The sequence below is a fragment of the Manis pentadactyla genome, chromosome 3, assembly GCF_030020395.1.
Source record: "Manis pentadactyla isolate mManPen7 chromosome 3, mManPen7.hap1, whole genome shotgun sequence".
NCBI lineage: Eukaryota > Metazoa > Chordata > Mammalia > Pholidota > Manidae > Manis > Manis pentadactyla.
Window position 1 is genome coordinate 36,929,780 of NC_080021.1, and position 12,731 is coordinate 36,942,510.

Here is a 12,731-nt window from a genome sequence, read left to right on the forward strand (position 1 = left end):
CTAAAATATAACATAAAATAAACATGAATTAAATTAGAACTTGCTTGTTTCTTTAGGGGTTGAACAGAATTAGAAAACAGACATCATTTCTTTGATTCTAAAATAATACCATTAAACTACAACTTCTGGCAACTTTTGAAGAGATCATTCAAACACAGTTTGATTTAGACCATCAACAGACTTCTAAAAGAGATATTACGTACCTCCTTCAAAGCTAAAGAAGTTATACAATCATATCTATTGAAGTCTTAGTATCAACACTTAAGTAAACACTGTTAAAATCATCCATACTTTTAAGCAAAACAAAAAACAAAACCCAAAAATTCCTTTTATTTCATACTGAAAAGGATAAGAGATGTTTTGGGTCTCCTCTATTTTATGTATAAAAATGGAAAAGTGCAACTGAGGACATTAAAGAAAAACTATATTAAAGGAAATTTTTTAATATAGAATAGAATAGATAGTATACAGAATATCTGTTGACAAACCTGACAAAAACTTCAACCCATACTTTCAGTATCAGCTATATGTCAGTTTTGTTGGCATGTTTATCATTACAAAGAATGGAACTATTCATATCACAATAGACTATTGCTGTAAAAGACATTAAAACTGAATTTTAAAAATGTGACATAAACGATGTTTCTGACTTTATATGCAACAAATTACATTAAAACTCTATTTTTAAAACTCCCAAGGAGACTAAAAATTCCCTATGTACTACAGAACTTTCCTTATGGAATGCACTTTTAAAATTATACACACCAATTCTTATGCAAATGCTGCTGCCATCTTTTTATTAGCAGCGTAATAGACACTTGAGTTGTTTAAAATCATCATACATGGTAAATAGAAAGGACCACAAAACAGAAGTCAGTAAGTCACTGAACCACAATTAAGAAGAACAAAACTTGCTCCAAGTTATATAAGGCAATAAAAGCAGTGCTGCCCAAAGGCAGTATACTTAAAAATTTGTTACAAATAGGTTATAGAAATAGGAATTTTAACATAAACGTGTATAGATTGACAAGATTATTTCAGTGGTACTTTCTATACTATCTGAAGAAGCATTTCAGTTTTTAAAGAAATATTTCATGCATTCATTAAACAAACATTTATTGAGGGCCTGTAATATGCCAGACATTATTCTATGTGCTGGAAATTCATCAGTAAATAGAAGCTAACAGTTCTTTAAAGTTACAAAATCAATTTCAGAATTCTATAATTGGCAGAGGAATTTTTATTGTTTCAGTAAATATATGACACTCCATAGATCACAACTCAGTATTTTCTCTTGAGTCATAATGCAGTGCTGATAATAAAACTGTATATATTTAATTTTTATATATATAAATAGTCTTGCTACAACATGAAAAATCATAGAAAATACAAACCACAATCACTATCTAATTCAACAACTTTCTTTTCTACAAAGCCAAATTTGATAAATAAAAGATCATAAATACAAAATGAAATATATGATGTAAAATATAACTAGACTAGGTGTACATCCTCAATGACATAAACATACACTGCAATTGACATCTCTGGTTAAAATTTTGCACAAAACATAGAATTCTACTTTAAAGGAAAATTAAATTTCTTAAGAGAAAATTTTATCTTGTCATTCAAAGGAAGTTAAACTCCTTGCATTCTTAATTGACATAACCAAAGAAATTTAACTCCTTGGTATAATTTTCAAGTAAAATGAAAGTCAAATACTTTATCAAAAATTAAAAACAGAATAATTTTGCTGTGTATAAAAGCCCTTTCAGCGGAGGGACACCAATTGCAGTTGGGTTTATTTTTGCTTACACAGCCCCCCAAAAAGGCTGTCAGCACAAAACAAACCCTGCTTTATGTACAGACCTTCATAAGGTTTTATCTCCTTGCTTCCATTGTCTAGGAAAAACAAAATAAAAACAAAACAAAAAGGGAACCAAAGCACAGGGGTTAAAAACAACAGAAATTTCCAAAGGCACAGCATGTATCATCTATTAAAGAAAAGTTAAATGGTGATTTAAATATATATACAAAATTTTTTGGCAAAGCACATCCAGTTATCAAATAAAGGGACCACTTAAAAAAGTGATGTCAAAATTATTATATTCTATCATCCATGCTTTTTAGAGGTCCTTTATCCCAGAGTTTATGGATGTTTGGGGAGTATTTTCATCTGTGTATAAACAATAGTGCCTCTTAAGCAAAAATTTTAAGGTATTAAAAATATCAGTACAACATGCATCTTTCTTTGTATATTCACGATTACCTTTTTCTGGTACTCCAGTTTTGAGAAGGATCACCATTGTTGTGCATCAGCTAACCAGTCCTTTGCAGTGTGTGAAAATTGATTTGGCTAGTTACTAAGAAACTTTATGGAACTATCGATAATTACATAAACTAAGTTGTAGCAAAGAAACATCATCCAACTGCTTATCTAAGAATATTAATTTTACTTTTAAAATACATTTATTCAAATATGAAAAATGTCCAAAAGCAAGGATAGGTTATTTTACTTCCAAATATTATAAATTTAAAATGTAAATATATAATATTTATAAACATATTTATAAATATAACTACTAGCAAATGTGGCCAAGGCGTTCAATTAATAAAAGAAAAAACTAGCACAAAAGTAGTAAAAAAAATATTGATTCACCTTAGCTTCCATGTGTATTTCCTACATGACATAATTAGAAATAAAACTTACTTCTCTCTAGTGTTCCCTTTGATGGCAGCTGCGGAAGTTGTCGGCCCCTTCGTCCTGCCACTGGAGTACTCGATGGGCTTGTTTGGACAGACCCAGTACGAGGATGAGACCTACAAGATATACCATTAATATTAATTTTCAATAGGATGAGTTAAATAATGTTAGCAGCTTCACATGATAGCTGTTTACGTGCAATTTTAAAAGAGGTTTAGCTGCTGATCAAAGGTTAGGAAAGTAGGACAAAATATGGGTATTTGAATGATTATCTAAATAGCAAAAGTGTCTATACTTTTATGTAATATACATACATACACAGATACATGCACACAAAGTCCTACAGTAAAATCCATGGAATTATTAATGTAAATTAGTATTCTATCCATATAAAAGCAAGAGGAAAGTTCTGCTGCTCAGAAATAAAACATAATGCTTTATATTTCATCTACCAGATTTCAAAGTCTTAAGCACTAACCTCCCTCCCTTGATCCAAAGAGATATTTACTCAGGCTTATGCTAGATATCCTTTTATTAGAAAATATCTCATGAAACTAAAAATAAAACCCGGAACAATTCAAAATTCAACTAAAGAAGATATTTGTTAATATGTGGTATTAATATTGATAGAAAGAAACTGAAATTCTAGTTTCATTTATTGTTATGATTATTCCAAAAGTGATATCTAATGGACACAAACATTTCTCATTCTGTAGGAGAAGAACATGATAGTTATGAGGTGCGTTATGTGGGAATTTACCCAAGACTCCTGATAAATGAGAAATCACAAAACAAATGCAGTCAGGACAGTTAATAAACAAATTACAATGAGAGCCACACACTATTATATTCACTGAATATAAATAGTGTGCTTACATTGAAGAGGTTAATATTGATTGTTATTAGTGATCAGCCAAGGATGACAGAAGAGACCATTTATCTGCTGGGAAAATAAAATGGTGTGCTGGTGGGGCAAAGGGGAAGAGTTAGTCTGATGGATTTATCTTTCACCTCGATAAGGCAGGTGAAGGAGGGGCAGATCTTCCAGTCATTAATGAAGGCATCGACCTCATGAGGTTTGTATCAGGACGTTCAGTGGATCTGGAGCGGGTGGTGGTCCCCTCTAGGAGAGGCCGTTGTTCTGTTGATCTGGATCTGTGATATGGCTGTCTATCTGCTGCTTCACAATCCCTGAAACGTTAGTCAAAAAGCAGCTCAGTGATCTTTAGTGCCCTTCTGCTATTTGGTTATGATGCATCAAACTGATTTTGAAAAAAGGTAATTGTTTAAAATTATTGAGTATGTAAAAAATTTCTCTTCCCCAACATACTCTGAGCAACTTCTCACTAAACTGCTTAAGAATATTTAAGGAACCCAAACCTGCTTTTAACAGCAATTCTCAGTAAAGATAATAAGAGTTGCTCAGTTATAATCAATAACAAACAAAACTGCCTGCTTTCCAAAATGAATTCCCTAAATGAAATATGTGAAATATGTGAAGTATTCTATTTTAAAAGAATCCAGTGACTTTTCCTAACATTTTCAGAAGAGTGACGGAGCTGAATAAACCCTAATTCTCCAGCCCCTGGAGTTATTTATTCATATATAAACCAAGATATAAAAAAGTTTTCAGTACAATTGTAGCATACTGATACACTTGAGCATTCAAACAGAAGAATCAAAGTGTGTAAGAAAACAGTGCATCTCTGCAGTCTATAGCCATATTTAAACATGGTCTGCAAGAAAAATCAGTATACAGAAAGCTGGTTAATCAGCAAACCTATGCCATCTATTTCAGTGCACTTTAGCAATGCCAACCAATAAAATTCAGAGTGAATATTACTTGAGTGAAATAATAATGGTACTGAAACAACGTGATTTCTTTGATCATAAATAAATTCAATATCAAAACCTAATTCTTGTTGAAGAAGTATACTTAAATTTAACCTACATTATTGATTTTTTAATCCCTGGAGTTTAGCATTTATACCCAACATGTAATCAATAAATGTTTTGTAACACCAGCCCCATAGTCTGTGAGACAACCTCAAAATACTAGCTTTGGCTCTAAAACACCAAAGTAATACATACTCCAAAATATACTTCATATCAAATTATTATTACCTCCCTACCTAGTTATAACCACAGAAATGGAAATGTTTATATGTTATAGACAGCAAACCAAGCATTAGCCCCTCTCAAGATTAATGTATCAAGGACTTCACTTTACCTATAAGTTCTCTCAATCTTATTTTTGATAATGAAAAAGAGAAGCAATTAAAAAAAAAGGACGCAATTTTCCAAATATAATTAATTACATGGCATACAATTCTAGATCACTAGACACAAGATTAGGTGACTTTAGGAAGTGAATCCCGGGTTTATTCTACAACATATCTTGTGATTATTTTACACTTTAAATTCATAGGGGAACATAAGTCAAATAATTTCTAATATTTTTAAATCCACGAACCAAATATGATTGATTTCCTAAGTTTAGTATTTTTACATAAGTATATCCAGAATATGTCCAAAAAGCTGACATCAAATGTAAATAAATATACAATATCCAATCCCTGGGAGAAATGAAAAAAGCAACCTGACAATGTAAGAAATCATAATGCTGTTTTGGTTCCTGAAAAACTGTTTTAGAAAGAAGACTTTTTTTGGAAATAAATACACTCAATAGTTTGTTAAATGCTTTTACTGTATATATCTTTGTATATCTGCATCACAATAGATAACTAGAATCAAAGATGTATATATATATATATTAGATTCCTTAAAACCTATTTTTGGAGAGTACCAATCTTTACATTTTCAGATTTCCTATTATCTTAACTTAATAATAAAATTATTATATAACACATAGGAACAAACCTTTGTGAAACATCTTTAATTAGCCCAGCAGAAAAATAGGTTAATATTTCATTTGTTCATGCAAAATTTGATTTATTCTGGTTCTATCAAGCAATTTTTCTAAGTAGAAAGAGTGAAATGCTAGGATATACACTTCCACTTATTTGACACTATACTTTTAACCACTGAAATACATGATTGTGAATGAAATTCAGAAAATTATTTCAAATGTGTTGCTATCTTAAATGTCCTTAAAAGGCCACTATTATTCATGAAGCAAACAGGTCACTCCTTAAGAAATATATCCCTTAAAAAAAATCTCTTTGGTGAAAAAGTTTTTTAAAGACTGTAGTTAATATACATTTTACTTTTAGTTTTCTCTCCATATTCATAAATAGTATGAATTATATAATAGTGTGAAATGAAAATCCGTTAAGTGAAACCTGAAAAGAGACACAGTAGAAGGTAGACATTTATTGCAATGCTCTGCCACAGTTAAAGAGGATGGAAAGCTACCATATTTTAAACTTTGATGACAGAATAGAAGGCCAAGATAGGCTCCTGCTCCCATTACATAAGAATAGATAATATTTAGTATTAGAATATTACTAATGCCTAAGTCTCATAGTAGGTTCTTTATTGAGATATAAAACTTGGCAACTAAATTATTAGTGAACTTTAATATTAAGATAAGAACTTACAAATTATTCCTTTTCAATAGTAGCAACTGAGACATGGGAAATAATAGCCATTTGCAAGGCATAAAATATTCTAGTGCTTACCTGGATTTCTTAGCTTGGGGTCTGTATTCAATATAAGTACTTTCCTTTGTAACTCTACTTATTTATTTGATTTTACTTTATCCATTTTGAAACCTTATTCTAAAAAGGGTGGTCATAGGTTTTACAAGATTGCCAAAGGGCAAGCCATTTAAAAGGTTAGGAACCAATCAACTGTCAATTTAAATGTTTCTTAGGTAAATAATTTGGTTGTCTTTTAAAAAGTGATTGATATTTGTTATGGTTCTATTTTTTAATAAATAGTTTATACGTTTTAACATATGTTTCAAAGTTTCATATTTGTATATGCCATTTACATGAGCAGGTACAGATTACTGCTCTGCGTTATTTAGTGGCCACTATTCCGATCTGTAAGCATTTACAGAGGATATTGTTTAATAGCCCCTCCACAAAGAGAATCAACTCATTGACTGACAGTATTATAAGGAGCCAGTATTGTCACAATCCAGCTTTAAAAGCAAATAAATAGCACATGCAGATTTTGAGATAAGAATTTCTAAGGGAAAAACAATTTTATAATCATCTAATAAACTGACCATTTTGAATAATTTTTCTCAGTACAGTTGTTCTTAAAAGACTTTAAAAATTTTGTGAGTGTCTGGCACAACTTTCTATTTATTTCATTATCTTTGCTACTGATTTCCCTTATCCTCACATTACATGGGAGTATAACAGGGAAGAATAGGTCAGTGGGCATTCTTTCCTATAACCACCTATATTCAACAGTCTCGATGATAGAGCTCCAGATCACCATAAAATCAATAGAGTATCTCTCCAGGTATAATAGGCTACTAAGAATACTCAATAAAATGAAAAACAGCAAGCAAGCAGCACAATGCAAAACTTCACAGTAATATTCAGATATTAATGAAAATTGTCCTAGAATGTAAGTCAGAACTTACAGTCTAGTTAAATCTGACAAGATTTATTTCATGTTTAGATTGTAAAGATGCCATAAGCAGATATAATACATTTTCTTGAAAAATAAACTTGTAAAAAGTAAAGTCATTTAGGAATTAGCTATACTTCTTTCCTTTTTATAAATAAATTATTTCTTTATAAAACTGTTATCTTAAATTAAGAAAAAACTTTGACATAGCTCTGAAAGGCAAGAAGTATAATCTCAGATTTGAGGCAGGGAACACCTCTCTTATATTCATATTGTGGGAAACAGTAAGTTGATTAACAGCAAAAGCATTACTCTTTCAATAAAGTATGTGGAATGTCTTGAAATTTTCTGAACATCAGAATATATAATACAGTACAATATAACAAATTTAAAGTAATTATATGACAACTCTGTGATTATCATGTTCATCATAATGGGCAAGGGACAAGTTTAACTTTTAAAAACTCTGTATTATTTCAGCATTGCTACCAAAGTTAAGAAAATTAAAAGACATAAAACATCACCATGAAAATCATGCTAAATAAGTATTGTGTACAAACAGGGATACTGTATTATTTTGGTGGAAGATAGATTAATTTATCCTTAGGCATGATACATTTCCCTATAGAACATTTCTGTTCATTTAGATGTAAATTCTGTATGTCAGTTAAAAGTAACAGCAATATCTAGAGTCAGCCAAATTAATAACAATCTGAAATGGTAATAACACATTAACTGATGAGAGAAAGAAAGACACCTTTAATGTAGAAAAACATATTACTATTACCCATAAGCCTATTTTATCATCAAAAAGAGAAGTGTTCTTATATCTAGACAAATATTTTCTTAAAAATACTTATTGGAGACAGCAAGAAAAAAAGATTAAATTTCTGATTTGGGACAAATATAATATTAAGCAATAAAGACATATTATTAAATATGCACACACAGAAACATATAAGATGTAAATGTCTTGGAGATATTTTGAGCACTTCATTAAATATTTGATTTTCATTTTTTTTATTTTAAAAAAACACAAATAAGCAGGATTATTTACCCAGCAACAATTAACACGCAGCAAATTAATACATCTTTAAAATATATTTTTTATATGTATATGAGAATATAATTACCATCAATAATCTATAACAGTCTTATTTTACTAAATAAATTCCATTTTCAATGGATATCAAAGTTTAATTACATTTTGTCAATTTTAGAAATTCAAGTCATTCTACCAAGGTGGGATAGTTATTAGCTCTCTGTTTTCCCTTCCAAGATCTTCAAAGTTTCCATAAAATAACAAACATTTTAAAGATGTAGCTCCGAATTATGCACTGCTACTGTAATATGTGAGTAAATGTAATGAAGCATGGTCCTCCCACTAGAATATCTGAGTGCTATGTTCAATAGTTTCACTGATCAACTTTAAGCAATTCACTAGCCTTCCTTTTGTTTTACATTGATAATGGAATGGCACAGTGCAAATTCCTCAGATACACCACAGTCTGTTGTTCTTGCTGCCATTTCATGTCAGTCACAACCATATAGTCAGAAGTAGCAGTCAGAGGACTGATTATCTCCCCCAAACAGACATATACATACACACACCGAGTCTAACAGATCAAGAGATGTGCACATTTTCAGACATAAATACTATCTGCCTCAGTCACTACTGATGACCTCATGTCAATAAAAAACTATTAGAAACACCAAAAAGTAAGAAAAATAAGGCCCACTGACAGGAGACAAAGCAATCAACAGAGTCAGACTCAAAAATGACAGATGTTCGAACTATTGGAAAATGAATTTAAAATAAAAATGATTGATGGATGGAGACCATGAGGAAGGGTCAAATGGGGGGCCTATGGCAAAGGACAGGACATGAGCATTAGAAGGAATCTCAGAAGTCATCTAATTTAATCTCTCTCACTTCATAAATAAAGCAAACTAAGGCTTACAGAAACTTGGACACACTACACAATTAGATATTTTCTGAGCTGGAAGTCGAACTGAAGTTAAAAAAAATTTTTTTTTATTCTGAAGCCTACTACCTTAACTGAACTGTGAATTCTTTGGGAAAAGGATGGTTTGCCTTCTCAGTAATGTTTGACAAATCACCATATAAATTAAATGTAGAAATGAGTAAATCAAAGAAAAAATCTGAAATTCCCAGTCTCCAAAATGAAATGATGACCTTTTAACAGAACCAGAATAATTCTTGGGAGGAATGATAGTAACTTCAGGTTTGGGCTTTAATTTGTTAAGTGTTGAAGAATATTCTTATATAGATGTCAAAAGAGAAATTGGGGCTTCAAAGAAGAGACTTGTACTGGAGATACAGTTTGAGAAGTCACTCTATAGTATTAATATTTCAGTATTCATTGATTATTCATTCTTTCAATACTATTTATTGTGTCCACAGTATGTGCCAGGCAATATACTAGGTATTAGATAGGTATGAGAAATTTTGGTCAAAGCCATAGAGATGATGGGATTTGGGTCAATATACCATCAAAAAGTTGAGGACACGAGAAATAGGACAGAAGTGAAGGAGACAGAACAGCAATCAAGGGATAGAATGAGAATCAGGATAGTGCTGCATTAGAGAAACTAAAAAATAAAGAAGTGATTAATAATGGAAGATGCAAAGAGGCAACACAGAAAAAAATATGTATAAAAGATCTGGCAAATAATAACCATGGAGAAAATCATTTAAAATAACGTACTGGAAAAGGGCATTATAATTGGCACACATAATGTAGTGGGGGAACACATGGGGAAGGCAGTACAACACAGAGAAGACAAGTAGTGACTCTATAGCGTCTTACTACACTGATGGACAGTGTCTGTAATGGGGTAGGTGCTGGGGACTTGATAATGAGGGGGGGAGTCTAGTAACCATAATGGTGCTCATGTAATTGTGCATTGATGATACAAAAAAAAAAAAAAAAAGAACAAGTGAATAATCTGTCTGGATACAAAATAAATAATTAATTAAATTAAAGCTTAAAAATTTTTTTAAGTAAAGTACTGGAGGCAGAGGCCAAACTGTAGAGGCTTAAAGCTTACGAGCTGATGAAGGAGTGGATAAAGCATATGTAAAAATACATACTCAAGAAATATGACCTTAGTAAGAGAGAGAGAGAAATGATCATTTTCAAAGTAGCCTGAAGGTGTGGCAGAATATAAAGAAGGTATTACTAAGGCAACTTCAACAGTAATTTAAGAAGAAACAAAATCATTAAAGGAAAAGGGACTGAAATGCAAAAGAAATAAGAAATAATTAATGGAGAATTCCAGAAAAATTAAGAGAAGTTATAGTCAGAAAAACAAAAGTGATGCAAAACACTTGTAAGAGGGGAAAAGAGTGGTAATAATGCAAAGAAATTAGGGCAAAAAGAAGGGTAGCTTAGTTACATTGAGATGTTTGGATTTGACCACACTTACTGAGGGCTTTTAGTAAAATGGCCCAGATAGGACATCTATAAGAAAACATTCTACAGTCCACATAGGAGTCTCACCCTCCCATGACTCCACTAGCTTTGTCAGAATCCTTTCTGTAATCAGGGTCATAGTCATGGACCCAAACACCTTGTGAGACCATTCAGTGCTTCTCTTCAAACTCCACGGTATCCCTCAGTGCTACTCCAGACTCAGGACAGTACCTTCCCAGAACCTTACTCAGTTCTAGCATCAAAACAATTTAGGGTTAATTTAGGATATTTGAGGTTAATCACTTCTATTCAAGCATCTTATCTCTGTAATTCTTAGTTTTCAACTAAAGGTAAGCACAATTGCTCCCTGATATTTTTTTCTCTCTTAATTCTTCTCTTGTATTCTTCTGCACCATTTTAATCTCCTCTAATTTTCTTAGCTGTATTTTCAAGAATCCTTATCCATTGTTAACAAACTTCTTTATATCATCAACCTTTCTGCAGAATGCTTTCTGCCTATCCTTACCTTAGATAATATTTAGCTCAACCTTGCATGCTCTTCTTGTCTGCAGAAGCTACTTACTCTTTCACTTTTCCTAGTTCATGGATCCAGCAGGGGTTGGCGCCCTAGAAACACTTTGGGCATTACTCTCCCACCATAACATATATATGCCCTATTTCTAGTAAGCATGATACTTAGCTGAAACATCCATTAATAATTCAGGTTTTGCTAACACCTGACTTCCAATAATTATATCTTAATCACTGATAATTTGGAGAATTGGTTGCCAGCCATCTTCTTTACCCTAATTCCTATGGTAATGCTAGGAGATTTCAAAGCACATGCAGAAAAATGTTCACTAATCTTGAACTGCAAGATGTTCAAAATTTCAGTGATCCTTGCTTTTTTCCTGCATCAACTTCCTGTCTTTTCTGAGGAAATACTGTGGATCTTAGAATCCAGTGAATCTGTTTAAACTCAGCAATATTAAACAGCAGTATCTCAAGCTCTGATTACAACCATTAATTCTTTCAGGTGTCTCATGATCTCACTCCCACTTCACTTCATCTTCATTTGATACCTCTCATTCCTTGGTTTCACCAATTCCTGCTAGTAAATATCACCATTTGCCTTTCTTCCTTCCTCATCTATTTTAGCTTCTATGATGGATCATCTGAACCACTCCCATATCAGCACTCAGATTCCCTTCTAACCCCAATCTTCCCAACGTTCATCAGAACCCTAAAACTGTTCAATACTATCATCTGATTTCTCTATATCAAGGCAACCGGGTATTGCTTAAGTAAAACATACATATATACAAGCTGGCACACTGCAAATTCATGGTTTCTAACTTCTGCTTTTCTGGTATTGCTAATAATCTTTTTACTTTATTTTACTTACACTTGAATAATCCTAATTACAGTGACAACAAAATTAAGGGTAGCAAACATAATTACCTCCAACTTAACATCTTTTTACTTAAAAACTTAGTTCCCACTCTCCCCTGTTTTCTTCATCTCAATGGTAAATGGTAAATAAGAGCTTCTTTCTTATTACAAACTCTTTTTTTTATTAAGGTATCATTGATATACAATCTTACGAAGGTTTCACATGAGCAACATTGTGGTTACTACATTCACCCATGTTATCAAGTCCCCCACACACCACATTGCAGTCATTGTCCATCAGCGTAGTAAGATACTATAGAGTCACTATTTGTCATCTATACTGCCTTTCCCATGACCTACCAACATTATATGTGCTAATCATAATGCCCCTTAATCCCCTTTCCCTCCCTCACCACCCACCCTTGTTAACCCCTTTCCTTTGGTAACCACTAGTCCCTTCTTGGAATCTGTGAATCTTGGGCAGTACTCTTTTTACAAACTCTGTCTGTGTGTTCAGACCAGCCTCCTGCCCCAAGACCTTTCTTCCAGCCATCCTTTCTTTTTTCTGTATTCCCAACCTATCTTTTCCCAGAGGGTCCTTTGCTCCAGCCTATAAACACATGATGTATTTCCTATTCTAAAACAAAGAA

At 32.2% G+C, this 12,731-nt stretch overlaps 1 protein-coding gene across 43 annotated transcripts in view; it reads right to left on the bottom strand.

Moving 5' to 3' along the window:
* The window catches only part of RIMS2 (regulating synaptic membrane exocytosis 2), a 578,477-nt gene that overhangs the window by 180,882 nt on the left and 384,864 nt on the right, over positions 1-12,731 (bottom strand). For 31 of the 43 annotated variants that reach the window (XM_036876382.2, XM_036876388.2, XM_036876380.2 and 28 more), the window contains 2 exons: positions 3,716-3,895; positions 2,711-2,820 (listed from right to left, as the gene is read on the bottom strand). In XM_036876382.2, the coding sequence (XP_036732277.2) occupies positions 2,711-2,820; positions 3,716-3,895 (290 nt within the window). Of the gene's footprint in view, positions 1-1,869; positions 1,903-2,710; positions 2,821-3,715; positions 3,896-12,731 lie in introns of all 43 variants that reach the window. The other 12 variants (XM_036876398.2, XM_036876383.2, XM_036876389.2 and 9 more) reach the window with 3 other exon arrangements.